Consider the following 19,072-nt stretch of genomic DNA (forward strand, 5'->3'; position numbering starts at 1 on the left):
CATTGTAAATAATAAAAGATTAAATTCATAAATATTTTCTCTGTTTTTACTGAAGTGGGCTCAAAAAATATTCCAGTAATAGCTACAAATCAAAGGTGCTAGGAAAGGATGTGTTGGGAAATTGCAAACACCAAGAAAGCAATACTGAGCAAACTGATGGGCTGTCAAATCCCTGAGTCGTGATGAATTTTATCCTAGAGCGTCAAATGAGGTGGCTAATGAGATAGTAGACACATTGGGGTTAGTTTTCCAAAATTCCCCGTTCTGGAAATAGTCTATTAGACTGGAAAGTAGTAAATATAATCCCTCCATTCCGGAAAGGAGGGTAGCAGAAGACAGGAAATAATAGACCAAAGATAACAAGGTGTAGAGCTGGATGAACACAGCAGGCCAAGCAGCATCAGAGGGGCAGGAAGGCTGACGTTTCGGGCCTAGAGCCTTCTTCAGAAGTGAGGGAGGGGAAGAGGGTTCTGAAATAAATAGGGAGGGGGGGAGGCAGAAAGAAGATGGGTAAAGGAGAAGATAGATGGAGAGGAGACAGACAGGTCAAAGAGGCGGGGGTGGAGCCAGTAAAGGTGAGTGTAGGTGGGGAGTTAGGGAGGGGATAGGTCAGTCCATGGAGGACGGACAGGTCAAGGGGGTGGGATGAGGCTAGTAGGTAGGAGATGAGGGTGGGGCATGAGGTGGAAGGAGAGGGTAGGTGGAGGAAGGACAGGTTAGGGAGGCGGGGATGAGCTGGGCTGGTTTTGGGATGCGGTTGAGGGAGGGGTGATTTTGAAGCTTGTGAAGTCCGCATTGATACCATTGGGCTGCAGGGTTCCCAAGCAAAATATGAGTTGCTGTTCCTGCAACCTTCGGGTGGCATCGTTGTGGCACTGCAGGAGGCCCAGGATGGACATGTCATCTAAGGAATGGGAGGGGGAGTTGAAATGGTTTGCGACTGGGAGGTGCAGTTGTTTAGTGTGAACCGAACGTAGGTGTTCTGCAAAGCGGTCCCCAAGCCTCCGCTTGGTTTCCCCAATGTAGAGGAGGCCACAACGAGAACAGCGGATACAGTATACCACATCAGCAGATGTGCAGGTGAATATCTGCTTGATGTGGAAGGTCTTCTTGGGGCCTGGGATTGACCAATAATAGACCAATTAGCTTGACATCTGTTGTGGAGAAGGATATTAAAATCTATCATTAAGGAGGTTATAATTGAACACTTAAACAAGCAAACTAGTATGGATAGAAGAATGGCTTTCTGATTCGCAGAAAGGAGAATTTGCATAATTAGGTCTTTTTCTAATTGGCGGGATGTGATTGTGGGGTCTGCAGTGGTCTACGCTGGAGTTTCAACTTTTTAACAAGTGTGTGTTTCAAGAACTTGGTATTTTAGTGTGGTAAGGCATGGGTGTGTTAAGCTAGGAGCTTTCCTACATTATTTGGATTGATATAGGAAGGTCACACTAAATGGAGATTTTATTGGGTTTTGTGCTTTCGTGTTCTTTTACAGTGCATTGTATCGTGGCATGGACCCTATTCCCCATGATGATCACATGCCGAGTATTTCATAGACTTGTGGATTCTTTGTTCCACTTGGTGTATCCCATTTGTCATCTGGTTGTCATGTGGAGGGGTGGAGGAATGCATCACTTTATTGTTTGTATAGGCTGTCTGCATACTTCACAAACTCCTTTTCACCAAGATATGCCCAGCAGTTATTGAATTGAATAAAAGGTATAAAGAAAAGAATATTTTCCTGGCATCCCTGGCTGCCATTTAAAATGACATAAAAGTATGACCAAGGGATATGTGTGGTTTTCAACCATCTGCATTCCATGTGGATATCATTGGCATCTATTAAACTCATTACCCCAAAGTGTGGTGGATGCCAGGACACTGAATAATGTTACGGAGGAGATAGACAGATTTTTAATTAGTAATGGGTCAAAGAGTTATGGAGAACAGGCAGTTAGGGCGAGATGAGATCATCCATGGCCGTATTAAATGGCGGAGCTGGCTCGAGGGGCTGAATTGCTTTCTCCTGCTCCTAGGTCTTATGTTTTTGTGTGAAACTGTTGGCTATCACACAAAAACTGGCTTACATGTGTTGTAGCGAACAAAACCTTCTGCCCCTACCTTTTCTGAACTTTGACTATAGAACCTCACCAGTGTGGTTGGCTTTTAACCTAGATACTGTATAGGTCTACTAAGACAAGTTGATTGGTTCAAATCCTATACTTTTTCTTGGCAACAAAGGTAATAAATCATCTCATGAATTTTTAGAAGTGTGCTTCGACTAGAAGCAACATGCTGTTTAACCTGGGGGAATCTGTACAAAATTAGCTTAATGCTGATACTAAAAGAAAATCTTGGTGTGAGTTTGAAGTTGTTTTCTTGTTACTTGACCTTATTCATGGTGATGGAGGTTATGAAGTAGCACTGGTTGCTGAGTCATATAAAATTCTTTCTAAAGCTTTCTAGAGCAATAGCCTTTCTGTATTCCTTCAGCAATATCGAATCATGAGAGTTATAGGACTCTGCAACACAATTTTACAACTCTTTAGAAACCAATTGCACTGTGCTTAAATCAGCTGTGTCACACAAGGGTCACACTATCGACTATGTTGAACATAGTTGTTCTGGGCTAACAAGGAGATTGTTGTCTTCTCAAAGAAACAAGAGGTAGAAATTCGACTTGTTGCACCATTGTCATTGGCACTAAACGTGTTACAAGTTCCAACTTTGAGGGATCCAAATTTTAGATCTCCAGGACATCAAAAAAAATCTCACCCACCATTTTATGGGCATTTATGTCCATTTATGCAGAAGTGCCTGTGCTAGGTACTGGCAACTCACCAACATCGATTTGATGAGAGTAAAATACCGTGGATGCTGGAAATATGAATTAACAATAGAAAATGCTGCAACTAACTGCCCCTGTGGAGTGAGAAGAAAAGTTAGTGTTTCATCCTTGTGACTGTTCAATCTGATTAAAGGTCAAAGGTTGGAAAGTTTGGCCCACTTTTTCAGGCCTACCTGGACCATTTGGAAGATAGGGGATTCCTGACATCAGGTTAAAGTTTTGATATTAAGATCTCAGAATCCTATCAGGTGGGTCTGCATTCCTAACAGTGATAGTTGAGGATGTCTTTTGCACTCATTAGCACATCCTGAGTACGCATTAACACACCAGGCCTCCCCAGAGTTAGGTTCACAGATGTAACCATGCTATGCAAAAACAACAAAATTGTTCGTTCACAAACATGACCATAATTTTATAAGGTGTGTAACCAGTGGTGTAACTTGTTCCTTGAAGCTCTGGTGAGTGTACACATTTTCGGTGGCACAGATCCTTGAAAGCAATGTGCCAGATGTCCGTAAAGCCAGTTTGTGACAAGTCACAATCATAACTGGTTGTCTGATGCTAACAGTGTAAGGGGTGTAGATTGAATAGTCCACTCAGCCTGCTTAACCTCTGCCAGTAAATCTGACTAAGGCAGACATGAGAGGTTCAAAGCAAAAAGACCACAGCACAAAAGGGGATCAGCAGAAAGGTTACGGGTATAGGTGGGAAGGTATGGTAGGAAGTTGAACTTAAAAGGCATGGTTTTTTAGTGGTGCCAGAAGAATCCTGAGCGATGGAAGTTAATAACTGGTAGACAGAAGGGATAGTCACAGTCATAAGACCAAGGGATCAATCAGAGGTGGAAAGTGCATCTTAAGGGGCAATACAATGGGAGCATGAGAAGCGGTGAGGGTGAAGAAGCAGCAGAATTGAATAAGGGAAGTGCAAGTCTGAGGGTGGGCATGGGGTGCTGGGTATGCACTCGGAAGTTCGGAGACTGGATATGTGTTAAGGGCAATTATAAATGGGGCCACAGTAACAGGGGAGATGGAAGCATGACAGAGGTGTCACCAGAAGAAAGGAGGAAGCAAGAGCGCTCTTCCTGCAGAACCCAGCAAATACCAAAGGTCCGTTTTAAAGATGGGTGCTGGGAAAGACAGTTCTATTAAGGACTGCATAATTAAACCCTGAGAAATGGTGTTCAACTCTTCAGTACTACTAAAGTAGAACTAGACATTAAACAGAGACACTGTAATGTCTGATTTTGAACATTTTCAGTAAAATTGATTTGTTAAAGATTCCCAATTGGATAACAAAAACAAAGTGGTGATCTCTCAGCATGGATGAATAAGCTATGGTATGTAAGTTAGTGAGAGATTCATTAAAATATTACCTCTGGTGTTAATTCATGTCTTGTTTATTTTCTTTCTTCCCTGGCAGGGTTTCATCTGAGTGGAACTGTGACTGAACCTGGTACCCAGTCGGAACCTGAAATGATCTACAGAGTAGCCATCAGTTTTGACCGCTGCAAAATCACTTCTGTGACGTGTGGTTGTGGCAACAAGGACATTTTTTACTGCGCCCATGTCGTGGCACTTTCCCTGTACAGAATAAGAAAGGCTGACCAGGTCAAACTGCGTCTTCCCATCTCTGAGACACTTTTTCAAATGAACAGAGACCAGCTTCAGAAATTTATACAGTACTTAATCACAGCTCACCACACAGAAGTACTTCCCACAGCACAGAAATTGGCTGATGAAATTCTATCGTCCAATTCGGAGATCAACCAAGTACATGGTAACTATTGTAAGGGTCCCTTCCCCTCTCCCGTTAATGGATGTCATTGTATTGTGATGTGTGTGTCCAGTTAGTACCATGGGCAGGGCATAATCCTGGACCAGAACTCTATTCTGGATACTTCATATGACCCTTTGTAAGTACAACTATTGGAGCAAAGAAAATATGTGACATTTAATAAAATAGCAAAAAATTGATATGAATTTCTATACAAGAAACATTTTTTAAAATACATTTATTCAAATTCATGCTTAGTTGTGCAGTCTAATCAATTTCACAAAGTTTAGGAATCCTAAATATAATTTTATTATTTAATTAGCCCTATCTAAGAGTCATAATTGACTCTTATGATTGGTGAATTGAAGAAACAGTCCTATGATACATCATTGCTTTTGGTTAACTTCATCCCTTCTTAAGGCATTTATTTCTGGTCGATGTACAATTCTGCAAATACTTGTTACCTTCTAGTAATTTAGACAAGATTCATCCATTTATGCAGGGCCAATAGCAATGTGTGCTAGTTGATCATTTTACAGTAAGCAGGCTGTAATTGACCCAAGTCACCTTTGGCTGCTACATACTAAGACGGTAGAAAGCTGTAACATGCAGAGTACATTCAGCAGATGGGAGGAAGAGCAGAAAAGCAGTATAGTATTTAAATGGATAGAGATTACGAAACCTTGAGTTCTGGGGAATCTGGACATCCTGCTAAGTGAATCTCACACATTAGTACACAGATAGAGCAAGAGAACCCCACGTGCAGAGGAATTTCGGTGTTCTGGTGCATGAGTCACAAATCCATTTGTATGCAGGTACAGCACTTAATTCAAGAAGACTAATGGGATGCTTTTTTCTATTATGAGAGGACTTGAACTTAAAAGTAAAGATGTTATGATTCAGTTGTACAGGTTATTGGTGAGTTCAGATCTCAAATGCTCTGTGCATATTTTTGTCTCTCTATTTAAGAAAGGGCATAAATGTTTCAAAGTGATTCAAGGGAGATTTATTGGCTTGCTACCTAGAATGAACAGGCTGTTTTTATCAGAGAGATTGGACGGGGCTTGTTTCTGCTGGAGTTGAGAAGAACTTTAGAAGAAGGTGGATTGAAATGTATAAGATCATAGTCTTGATAAGGAAGATGTGGGACTGATGTTTCCTCTTGTGGGTGAGCTCAGAACTGAGATGGTTTTAAAATTAGGAGCCGCTCCTTCAGGAGTTTGGGGGAGGAGAATTATTTTCTGAGGATAGTGCGAATTTGAAACTCTCTGCCTCAGGTGGCAGGATCATCGGATATTTTTAGAAGAGATGTTGATCATTTCTTATTCGGCAGGGCAACCAAGGTTTACCAGGAATAAGTGAGAATGTGAAATACTAAACACAACAGATCAGCCATGATGTTGTTTAACAGGGATGGAAATGCTGGCCAGCCAGCGACGCCCACATCCCACAAATGAATAAAAAAAAAAGCCGAGCAGACTTGAAGGGCCAAATAATCTGCTTCTGCTCTTATCTCATATGTTTGTATTATTGCAAATGGCATGAGATATAAAAGCAGGGATGTTTTACTGCATCTGTGTATCACCTTAGTGAGATGATATCTTCATAACTGTATACATCTTGGCTTCCTTATTTGTAAAAGATCATAATTGTGCTAGAAGAAGTTCAGAGAAGAATCACTTGATTTATTCTTGGGTTGAAAGGCTTGTCTTATAAAGAAAGATTGGCCTTTACCCATTGGAGTTTGGAAGAATGAGAGTTGGTCTTGTATTTCAAGTCCTGAGGGGAATGATAAGTTAGATACTAGGAAAATGTTTTCTTTCATGGGAAATACTAGAACTAGGGAATGCAGTTTCAGAATAAGACAATTCTCTTTTAGAGGGAGACAATTTTTTTTCTCTCAGCAGTTTGTTGTTCTGTCAAATTCTTTTCCTCAGAAATCAGTGGAAGTTGGGCCTTTGAATTTATTTGAAGCTGAGATATATTTTTACAGACAAGGCAGTCAAGGGTTGGGAGGAGCAGGCAGGAAGGTGGAGTTGAGACCACAACCAGATCAGTCAAGATCTTATTGAATCATAGAATCCCTACAGTGTGGAAACAGGCCCTTCGGCCCAACAAGTCCACACCGACCCTAGGAGCATCCCACCCAGACCCATACCCATACCCATACCCATACCCCTATAACCCACCTAATCTACACATCCCAGAACACTACGGGCAATTTAGCATGGCCAATCCACCTAACCTGCACATCTTTAGACTGTGGGAGGAAACCGGAGCACCTGGAGGAAACCCACGCAGACATGGGGAGAATGTGCAAACTCCACACAGACAGTCGCCCGAGGCTGGAATCGAACCCAGGTCCCTGGTGCTGTGGGGCAACAGTGCTAACCACTGAGCCACCGTGCTGCCCCAATGGCAGGCTGGACTCAAAGGGTTGAAAAGACTCCTCCGTTTCCTAAATTCTGTGTTCCTATGGCAACCCTCGACTACAGCTCAGATGCTGACTGCCTGAAGATTGCAACATTCAGACCAGAATTTAGGAAGAATTGCCTTGGATGGGCAAAAAATGGTAGTCTTATTGCATTCTAAGATGGGAGTCCATTGTAAGCTTTTTCATTCAAATACATTTGAGATGTGTGCATTATTTCCAAAAGGATTTGAAAATCAAAGATTGGGCTGTAATTAAGTCTCCTGTGTCGTGATCAAAACATGAATGTCGTATAAATACAGAGAAAAATTCAATGTGTTAAGAAATTTGGCAATTTTTTTACCTTCCCCACCCCACCCCACCACACTTAATGTAATGTTGAAGTAGCAGTAATCTCTTACATAGTGTGCTCTTTTCTAGTTGAGTTCTGAGGGAGGTGCAGGCCTGAGGAAATCAAAATATAAAGGAGTTGATTTGGCTCATCTTGTATACCTCTTAGAAACATCGCTTAAGAACATGACTTGTTCTGTGCTCTAGGTTTGTGATTGGGAATGCTTCAGTTACTTAACTCCAAACTTTTGAGTCGCTGCAAGAAAAAAACCAGGTTGGACTTGAACCCAGATTCTAAAAGGATAGTTTGCTAACTGATAGTCATGTGCATCCATCCTGCCTGGAGTTTACTTTGAAAAATTGTACAGTTATTGTTTGAATGCTTTTTGAATGCTTAAATAAAACACAAGCTCAAAAATAGCTGGCACTGTAGAACAAAACCCAGTTTTGGGGAACCACTGGAAGTGAATCATAGAAAGATGAATTCGGAGTTGAATCTAATCATTTGAGCAAGTTATTCCACAGCAGTATAAGTTAACTGAATCTGGTTATTAGAGTGCTGCTGTAAAAACCTCCCTTCTTCAGAGAATTTTCACTTCATCCCTCAGCAAGTGAAGGTTTTGACATGCAGGCTAGTGACTTGCAAGGTACAGCTGTCCAGTTCTGGTTTGCACCCCAACTGATACTAAATAAATGGCTTGTTTGCTTGACTCATTGAAAGTTGCATAGCTGTTTTTTTGCCTATAGTAACCTTTAACATTCTACTTTGTTCCTGTAAGCTCTGCATGTTTGTTTTTGATTAACTTGTTAATTGATTTAAACAGCTTTTGTATTGAGACCTTGTACTGTGGTGAGTCTCTATTTAGTGAAGGAACCAGCTGACTTCTGTAGCACAACTGTCTGCCTCTGTTCCTTTTAATGTTCTTGATGCAAATTTACTGAGGATGAATGAATGGAATTCAGAAGAACAGACGATTGGCACAGTGTTGCTAATAAAGAGGTGAGAGTGTTAGATTGTGCTGTGTAGGTTAATATATTTGCCATTATAGGTGTCAAAAATTATTAGCATAACTGTAGGAGTAGCTGATGATTTTTGACATCTTGCATACCAGTCCCGGATATTGTGTAGGCGAGGAGAACCAGAGAAAGGTGCTAAAGTCTGTTATGATGAAAATCAGCTGTCTCATAAGTGTTTTTTTTTTCCTACATGATTTTATATTTGTGAAGGTGAGGATATCAAAATAGGGAAGTGAAATGTTGCACCTAGTGTTAATGTTGAATGCAACAGTTTGAGCTATATATGCAGTTTTTTTTCCATTATTCCAATATATATCTTTGTATGCTTGACCATAGAGGTTCCCCCTTTTGGCTGTACAGGACATTAGTGAAGCCACTTTTAGAATACTATGTACCGTTTTCTTCACCCTTCTATAGGAAGGATGTTGTTAAACTTGAGAGGTTGCAGAAAGGATTTACAAGGATGTTGCTAGGGTTTGAGCTATAGGGAGTGGCTGAATATTCTGGAGCTATTTTCCCTGGAGTGTCAGAGTTGAGGTTTATAAAATCATGAGGGGAATGGATAGGGTGAAGAGCCAAGATCTTTTTCCCAGAGTAGGGGAGTACAAAACTAGAGGGCATAGGTTTAAGATGAGAGGGGAAAGATTTAAAAAGGACCTCGGGGCAACTTTTCATGTAGAGGATGGTGTGTGTATGGAATGAACTGCCGTATGGAATGAACTGCCAGAGGAAGTGAGAGTGATGGATACAATTGCAGCATTTAAAAGGTATCTAGATGGGTACATGAATAGGAAGGGTTTGGAGGGAAATGGGCCAATGTTAGCAAATAGGACGAGATCAGATTGGGATATCTGGTTAGTGTGAATGAGTTGGACCGAGGCGTCTGTATCTGTGCTGGATGACCCTATGACTCTGTGCACCAGCTGACATTTTCCTTCCTGATAACTGTCTTTCTTGTAGCCCTGTTGAGGTTGAATTTGGAAAGTCTGCAATTGACCTATGCCCACAGGGAAACTACACTAAAACTGTTAAACTTATTTCTTGCACCAGGATGTTGCTTAATATTGTCTGATAGTATGATTTTTTTTTTTGCCCCCGTCTCAGCTCCTCTGTTAAAATCATCATTCTTGCCTTCATTGCCTCTGGTCTCAACTACTTCAATGTATTTCTGGCTGGTCCCTCATGTGGTACACTGCGTATTCATCAGGTTATCCAAAACTCTCCTGCCTCTGTCCTACCTGCCCCTGAACCTCATTCACCAGCCATCCCCGTGCTCATTGACTTTAATTGGCTTTTGATCAAATAACTCGATTTTAAAATTCCCATCATTGTTTTGAAAACCCCCTATGGTCTTTGCCCTTCCTCTCTCAGTAACCTCTTCCCGTTCAAAAATTATTTAAGATCTATACGCCTCAAATTCTAGTCTTTTAACTATCATCAGTTTTAATTGTAACACCATTGTTAATGGTGCCCCCAATTACCTGAGCCCTAAACTCCAGAATTCCTTCCTGAATCTCTCTGTCTGCCTTTCTCAATTCCTTCCTTTAAGATATTCCTGACCAAGCTTTCAATCATCTGATTTCATGTCTCTTTACATAACTCCCTGACACGTTACATTTTATGAAGTTTTGTTGAACACCGTCAGGTCTTTTATTATGTTAGAGCTCCTACATAAATAAGTTATTGAGCCCAGGTCCAATGAGGATCACGGTTACACTTAACATTGTTATTGTTGCACAGACTTTATAATTGTTAAAAATGAATACCATTGGATAGTCTTCACTCCATCTGATTAGTATCACAGTACAATGCTCCTCACTGTCACATTAAACAGACTGTATTGTCTGCTTCACCGCCATGTCATCTGGTCATCTGCTGTCCCTGATTATACAGTCTGTTTCACCTTCTTTGTAAAATATCTTGCTGACGCTCACCTCATTATATGATCTTCATTGCTATTATCATGATTCAGGGTTTGAGTGAAGATTTTTAGCTTGGGTGCTAGTTGTAGACGTAGGTATGCTTGCCGAGCTGGGAGGTTTGATAGCAGACATTTCGGCCCCTTGCTAGGTGACATCCTCAGTGCTTTCAAGCCTCCTGTGAAGCTAGTAAGGGGACGATATGTCTGCTATTAAACCTCCCAGCTCGGCGAACACACCAACATCTATTATCATGATTACTATACTATCTTGTCTTCATTTGTTTCTGACCTTAAGTATATTGACCTACTCTTTACATTACTATTCTAGCCATTGGACATGGTTATGATCATAGTTCCATTGCCCTTTGTGCTTGCCTTTCTTCTCTACATCATCATCCCACATAAGATGTTCCTTATTATAATAATAATGGGATTATTGGAGTTGATTTATTTTCTATTTATCAGTAATGTTGATTACAACAAAATTGGGGCTCACAAAGTTCAAATAGTGGCATAATCAATTGGTCAGAAACCAGTCATGTGAATTGTTTGGTCCAGACACATTCATGATCAGATGATTTTTTAGACATGTATGTCTGTGCAAATTTCACTTGAGACCCAGTCTCTCTCGCTGCATAGGTGTTACATTTTGCTCTGTGAAATTACAAAGCACGAACTTCTATCGTAACTTGGAAAGAGTTTGCATCTGCATTACCTTAATCCAAGTACTCTTAGTCAAGTTAAGTACTGAACCTACGCAACATGGCCTAGAAATGTGTGAAGAAAATAAAGTGGCATAAGTTATTCCAGACTGTAAAGCTTTTGATATTTTCCACTAATGTTGCAAGCTTGGAGGGTTCCGTCTCCCACAGTTTTGACTGACACAGAAAACATCCTTTTTGTTGTAAAGATCACCAGTGGCTACATAAAGGCTGGCTGGAAACACTTTAAAAGAATCTCAAGTGTGGCGCTCACTATTTGGAACCAGCAAATTAAGAAGAGATGCGGTTTTTTTGGTGGCTGTCAAGACTGTGGGAGTTGGAGCCCTTCAAGTCTTCAGTATAATTGTAAATATAATTGTTCATTGTTGCCATTGGATACGGGAAAAATTTAGGAGTAATCAATTAAAAATGTATGGAAAAGAAGTTAGTTATTGTGTACGGTGTAATAAAAAATATAATTTATCACAACACACAGAAAAATTATGCAAAAGAACTGATTTAACCACAACACCCTCAGAGGAAAGACTGTTTGTCATTACCTAAAGTGTAATGAGATACAGTTATGACAGAGTGCTTTTCTAACTATAGCTATAGTCATCACATGGCACATTTTATTTCGACTTTTACTATATGAAGTGGCGCATAAATATTCACTGAAATGGCTTCATCAAGCACAGTATCATTTCTGAGGTGTATTTGAATGTATTTTTAATCCTGTTTATCATTGGCATGAGGCAAGCCTCAGTTATACGATTCACAATTGAAAATCTTTGTACCTCGGCTCTTTTCAGTAGTGATAGTTCTGTTCTCATCAACTTAAACCAGCTCCTTTGTGTGATCTATGATAGTTCTCAGAATACATTATTATTGTAGATATCAGAAGAGGGATATACAATGGACTTCACTTATCACTTGAAAGAAAAACTACAGTTGAGATTGGAACATTATGTATGGTTCAGTTTTGTATGACAAGTCTTAATGTTAGCAAAAGGTAACCCCAATGTGTTTGGAGTTGCAAGGGCTGATCTTAAACTTCAGGTAGTGATATTTGGTTAAACGAAAGCATTTTTCCCCATTTCAGTTGGATAAAATGAAAGTAATACTTTTTTTAAAAAAAAAAGTGGTTTATTTAAATTCAAATACCCTGGCATTGGTCAAAAGCTGCTTTTTAAAACTAAGTAATCTTACGAGGATAAGACCATTCATGCAAAATGTTTTTTCATTAAAACTTCCTGCTGATTGAATATAATGTACCATTTGTTTACAAATTTTAACAGAATAAGAAAAATTGGATTTGTTTCCACCCCACCCCCAATAAAAATAAATCCTATAGATAATGGGTTGTACTGATGGTGGAAGCAATGGGATTTTTATTCTGTAGCTGTGCAGGCACATATTTCAGTAATTGAGAATTAACCACTTAACACAATTGATGTGCACTTGGCCACAAAATGACTTTTCCAACTGTGTGCTTCAGAGCTGTCCATTAGATTTTCTGAAGTAAAACTGAAAGCAAGTAATTATTTAGGAAAACGAAATTGCAGGGCAAGTTAAATTATTAATCACATGCCTGCATTTGGCTGTAGGAAATTCCTACGCCCATGACAGCAGCTGAAAATGCAGCTGCATCAGATTCAATCCTGAGTAAATGGTTGGAACCGGGTTAATGAGAGGCTCTTGTGGTAGGAAAAGGGAGACCACAAATATCTTGGTTTGGAAATATCTGGCAGAGCCTCCTCTGTCTTTAGAGCTGCTCCTTTCTATTAGGAAAACTGCAGCCTCCCAACTCAGGCCTTCTTTATAACTGCACTGGAGTACGTAGATATAACAGAATCCTGATTTGCAGCAAGCTATAGGATTGATTTATGCTGTTGTAAATTCAAGCTAGTTAAAATGGGATTTGGGTAAATGAGTAGACCGCTGATTTTTAACTACCTATCCTGCCTGATTTCCAGCATTGTTAAAATCAATGCTGTGTATAGTTTGTGTAGACTTTACTGTTGTAACTGACAGTGGGACACATTCAGCTGAACTTTAGCTTTTAATATTGCCTAGGATGTTATTGTGAAATATAGGTGTCCCCACAGAATTAAACTATACATTGGCCGTCGAAACATGTTTTAAACACAATTTTTTTAAAAAATAATGAAACAAGAGCAAACTACTCAACCCAGATTATCACAGTGCTTGTGCTGGCATTTTAGCTGGAGTTGTGTGTGTTAATGCCATTTCCTGCTCTTACACGCTTCCTTTTCAAATCCTAATCTGAAACACTTTCTAAATGATACATTGTTTGCCTTAATAGCCATTTTGTGAGAAAGCATTACATGGCTTTAGTAGTCCTCTTTGAAAATGTTCATCTAACTTAACTTCTCCTTCACACCTACCTGTAGTTCATTGTTGGAGATTACTAACCAGTGAAAATGGTTTTCTTCCAATGATCTTAGAGCATTTGTTTAGCTTGGAAACCTAATCTTGAGACACCATTATTCCATGCTGCAAATACAATCCTTTTGTAGTGGTCATTGTGAGGCAGATCTCCGTTTTCATCAGAGAAGTTAGCTGTTCTGGCAATATCACTTTATTTGCTATTAAATTATAGTATGCCTTGGTATGAATAAAAATTCCTGTTGTACGAGTCTTTCTATGTAGTCATTCTGAATCGGTTCCCTTTTTGAGGCTGTTAAACATGACAATGATCTTGAAATTTATTTTATAACATCTACTGTTGAGATAAAAGCTGTTGTTCCATTTATTTGATAGCTAAAGTAAAACAGCTTGGATAGGCAGATCATGAAAGAACCCAGATGGCACATATAATTGTACCAACATGGCAGATTCTACCTTTTATAAGAAAGCTGAATTTTCTAGGTGACTTTAGTCATGTTTGAACAGGGAAATATGGAGCAAAAAGTACGATTTTGTATTTGATTCATGATTTTTTTTTTTCATTCTCTCATGGGATGTGAACATCACTGGCTGGCCAGCATTTATACACCATCCAAGAGTTTACATTTGCACCAAACAAGTTGATTATATACCGATGTGATTCCAAACTGAAAAGAAAAGATTTGCATTTATATGATGCCTTTTATGACCTCAGGACACCTGAACATATTTGCAAATACAATTGAGCACTGTTGTTATGTATAATTGAGCACTGATGGACACAGCCAGCCTCAAATACAAAAACGAGAAACCTGCTGAAAATAAATTTGACTTAGGATATATTGATTAGTCTCCATCTTCGAATTTTCTCTGTTTGACCTTCCATTCCTGTGTCTGTGATGTGATGGCCCATTCCAGACCAAATGAACATTGGCTTCTGAATACTAAGCTATCGTACAGTGGGAGTTTTGCATTCCTGGATGGGTGTTGGTTAATTGCTAACAGAAGCAACAGGTTGCTTTTTAATTGAAAGGAAGTTCAAGGGAGTTGTTTCAACCACATTACTGTGGATTTTGAGTCATGTATGGACCAGATAAGGATGGCAGATCTACTGCCCTTTGGTGCATTTGTGAATCAGATGAATTTTTGCAACAGTTGGTAGTCACCATTGATGGTCCCCTTTTCAGACTTGTACAAATATTAGTTTAAATTCTTCCATCTGCCATCGTAGAATTTGAACCCATTTCTCCACACCATTAGTCTGGGCTTCTGGAATACTAGTTCAGTGACATTAAAAATATGCCAATGTCTCCAGAAAAGCTTTTGAATCTCCAGTATTGTTTTTCATAGAGGTTTCCATCTTCTGATTTGTAGCTGTCTCTTTTTCTCACCTTGGTAATATTTACATCTCTCTTTCGCTCTCTCTTTCTTCCCTGTTTCTCTATCTCTCCCTCTGTCTCTCTATCTCTCACTCTATCTTTCTCTTCCCCTTCTCTCTGTCTCTCTGTCTCTCTCTGTCTTCCTCTCTCCCTGCCTTTCATTCACACACAAACAGTAACTCAAGTTACTCAGTAATTTTTCCTTTACCTCTGTCTCCTCCATCTCTAAGGAATCTCTTTATCCAATCTGACATTAGTTTGCTGGTAACATTGGTCTATTCCAGATGGAGGCAGTGAATAGAGTGCCCCTTCTGAACAATAAGTCATTGTTCCGTGGGAGTTCTGCATTCCTGGGTGGCTGTTGATTTCCCCCTCAGAAAAGGATAGGTGAGGCTCTTTGATCTTGATTGCACCTCAGCTAAGAGAGGGTCATTTGTAGATGAAATATAAATAAATGAGTTAGAAATGGATATGCACTTCAACTGCTACCCGAAGTGGCTGAGGAGTCTTGAGTGAGACTTGAATTTGGATCTGCTCTTGGGCTGACCACAACAAACAGTTGTAAACAGAAGGAAAATCATGGACCAAAACTGACTGACAGGTGATACCATGAAATGACTAGCAATGGAGAATCTAAAAGGTTTATTGAAGAATTGATGTATGATATATGCAGATGTAACAGACTTGCTTATTAAAACAATACATGTTAGCATTATTTAGGCATATTCAAGGTGGCTTCGGATTGGCAGGACCTGTCTTCCTCATGAAGAATATTATTACGGCTTTATTCTATTATTCGTTCTTGGGCTATGAACCTGCCTTGTAAGGCCAGCATTTATTGCCCATTCTTGGTTGCCATTAAGGTGCTGTTGGTAGATAAAAATACGCCTTACAAAGGTAGAGATTTCTTCTTTTATCTTTCTCAACTTATCTAAAGCCATTGACACATTTTATCACATCTTCTTCTTCCAATGCCTGTCCACTGTTGTCTAGTTGGGTGGGACTGAGTCGTAGAGTCATTGAGTCATACAGCATGGAAACACACCCTTCAGTCCAACCAGTCCATGCTGAACATAATCCCAAACTAAACTAGTCCCACTTGCCTGCTCCTGGCCCATATCCCTCCAAAACCTCCCTAATCATATATCCATCCAAATGTCTTTTAAGTATTGTAATTATACCCGCATCTACCACTTCCTCAGGAAGTTCATTCCACACGCAAACCACCCTCTGTGTAAAAAAAAATTTGCTTCATGTCTTTTTTAAATCTCTCTCCTCTCACGTTAAAAATGTCGTGAAATCCCCCATCCTAGGGAAAGAACAACTACCATCAACTCTATATTTATACCTCTCATTATTTTACAAGCTTCTATCAGGTCATCTGTCAAACTCTGATGCGCCAATGAAAAAAGTCTCAGCCTATCCAGCCTCTTTTTATCACTGAAACCTTCCACACCTGGCAACATCTTGGCAAGTCTCTTCTGAACCCTTTCCAGCTTGATAATAGCCTCCTTGTAATTGGGTGACCAGAACTGGACACTATTCCAGAACAGGCCTCACCAATGTCCTGTACAACCTCAACATGACTTCCCAACTCCTAGACTCAAAGGACTGAGCAATGAAGGCAAGCATGCTAAACGCCTTTTTAACCATCCTGTCTATATGTGACGCAAACTTCAAAGAATGATTTACCTGCGCCCCTAGGTAATTCTGTTCTACAACATGACCCAAAGCACTACCATTAATTATATAAGTCCAAGCTTTATTGCACCAAATGCAATACCTCACATTTATCCCCTTTGAATTCCATCTGCCATTTTTCAGCCCATTGAGCCAATTGATCATGATCCCTTTGTAATCTTAGAAAACCTTCTTCACTCTCTACTATGCCGCAATTTTGGTGTCATTCACAGACTTACTAACCATGCCTTCTATATTCTCATCCAAATCATTTATATAAATAACAAACAAAAGAGGCCCCAGAACCGACCCCTGTGGAACACCACTGGCCACAGGCCTCCAGTCCAATAAACAACCCTCCACCATTATTCTCGGTCTCCTGCCATTAAGCCAATTATGTATCCAATTGGTAAGCTCACGTTGAATCCCTAACTTTACTAATTAGTCTACCCTGCGCAACTTCGTCAAAGGCTTTACTCAAATAAACAACGTCTATTGCTCTGCCACTATCAAGCTTTTTGTAACCTCCTAAAAAACTTAATCAAGTTTGAGAGACACAATTTTCCTCATACAAAACCATGCTATCGCTAATCAATTTTTGCCTCTCTGAATGCCCATAAATCCTTCTCTTTTATAATCACCTCCAACAATTTACCCACAACCAGAGTAAGACTCACAGGTCTGTAGTTCCCCAGTTTCTCCCTACAACCTTTCTTAAAGGTACAACATTGGCCACCCTCCAGTCATCAGGCACATCACCCATACTAATAGATTATGCAAATATTTCTGCAAAGGTTCTCGTAATTTCCTCCCTTACTTCCGGCAACATTCTGGGATACATTAGATCATGTACTGGAGGTTTGTCCACCTTTATATTCTCTAAGACCTCCTGAACATTCTCTTCTGTAATGTGAACTGTTTTTAAAACAACAAAGTTTATTTCTCTGCATTCTCTAGATTTCACTTCTTTCTCCACAGTAACAACTAATGCAAAATATAAATTTGAGTATCTTTCCCATCTCCTGGGGTTCAACACAAAGATAACCTCCTTGATCTTTAAGAGGCCTTACCCTCTCTCTAGTTAGCCTCTTGCTTTTAATGCATTTGTAGAATCTCTTCAGATTATCCTTAACCTTATCTGCCAATGCTGTCTCATATCCCCTGTTTGCCTCCTTGATTTCTCTCTTAATCAAAATAGTGTGTTGGGACGTTCTTAAGAGATACAATTGAATCAAGTTGTCTATGTCTGAATTAAGATTCTCTTGTATTCTTGACTAAAACCTCAATATCCTTATTCATCTATTGTTCCCTAATCTTTCCAGCCTTACCCTTCACTCTGACAGGAAGAAAGTGCCTCTGAACTCTCGCCATCACTCTGTTGAACGCCGCCCACTTGTCAGACATCCTTTTACCTGTGAACAGTCTACTCCAATCAACTTTTGAAAGTTCTTGTCTCATAACATTATAGTTTGCATTACTCCACTTAAAAACTTTAACTTTCATGGCAGGCTTATCCTTTTCCATAACCATTTTGAAACTAATAGAATTATGATCGCTAGACCCAAAGTGTTCCCCTACTTTTACTTCAGTCACCTGCCCTGCCTTATTGCACAAAAGATGGTTTAGTTTTGCTCCTTTTCCAATAGGAGCATCCACATATATTGATAAAGAAAATTTTATTAAGCACATTTGACAAATTCTTCACCTTTAACACTATGGTAGTCCCAGTCAGTGTTTGGAAAATTAAAATCCTCCATTATCACAAATTTATTATGCTTACATATATCTGAAATTTCCCTATGTGTTTGTTTCTCAATTTCCCTCTTACTATTGGAGGTCCTATAGTACAATCCCATCAAAGTGATCGTTCCTTTCTTATTTGTAATTTGTACGCAGATATTTTCACTGGATGCTTTTTCAGATCTTTCCAGTTACAGCAGTAATACATTCCTTCATCAAAACAACAGCCCCCTCCTTTCTTGCCTCCTTTATATCCTTCCTAAAGCATCTAAAACCAGGGGAACATTGAGCTGTCAGTCTTGTCCAACTTTCAGCCAAGTTTGTCAAATAGCTATGATGTCCCTATCCCATGTAACTAACTACTTTTCTTAAACAAAGATACAACATTGGCCACTGTCCAGTCATCAGGCACCTCACCTATACTTATAGATGATGCAAATATTTCTGCAAGGGGTCTCGTAATTTCCTCTGTTACTTCTCACAACATTCTGATATACATTAAGACATCCCGAACATCTAAGGTCCCGCTGAACCTCCTCTTCTGTAATGTAAACTGTTTTAAAAACATCAAAATTTATTTCTCTGCATTCTCTAGACTCCATTTCTTTCTCCTGAGTAAAAACCGATGCGAAATATTCACTTAGTATCTCTCCCATCTTCTGGAGTTCAACACAAAGACAACCTCCTTGATCTTTAAGATCTGCTTTTGCTTGGTCCTATTCTAAACTATAAAATTATGATTGAATATCACTTGCAATGGCTTTTGTTCCTGCTCCTGATATCTGATGTTCACGGGGTGAGACAAAGAGACACAGATCCAAATCAGGAGATTAGAAT

General features: G+C 39.6%; 1 protein-coding gene across 1 annotated transcript in view; it reads left to right on the plus strand.

Moving 5' to 3' along the window:
- Nucleotides 1–19,072, plus strand: part of zswim5 (zinc finger, SWIM-type containing 5) — a 233,888-nt gene that overhangs the window by 129,151 nt on the left and 85,665 nt on the right. The window contains exon 2 of the mRNA XM_048602004.1: nucleotides 4,274–4,630. Coding sequence (XP_048457961.1) covers nucleotides 4,274–4,630 — 357 coding nt within the window. The remainder of the gene's footprint in view (nucleotides 1–4,273; nucleotides 4,631–19,072) is intronic.

This window comes from Rhincodon typus, chromosome 10 (assembly GCF_021869965.1).
Source record: "Rhincodon typus isolate 14 chromosome 10, sRhiTyp1.1, whole genome shotgun sequence".
Lineage (NCBI taxonomy): Eukaryota > Metazoa > Chordata > Chondrichthyes > Orectolobiformes > Rhincodontidae > Rhincodon > Rhincodon typus.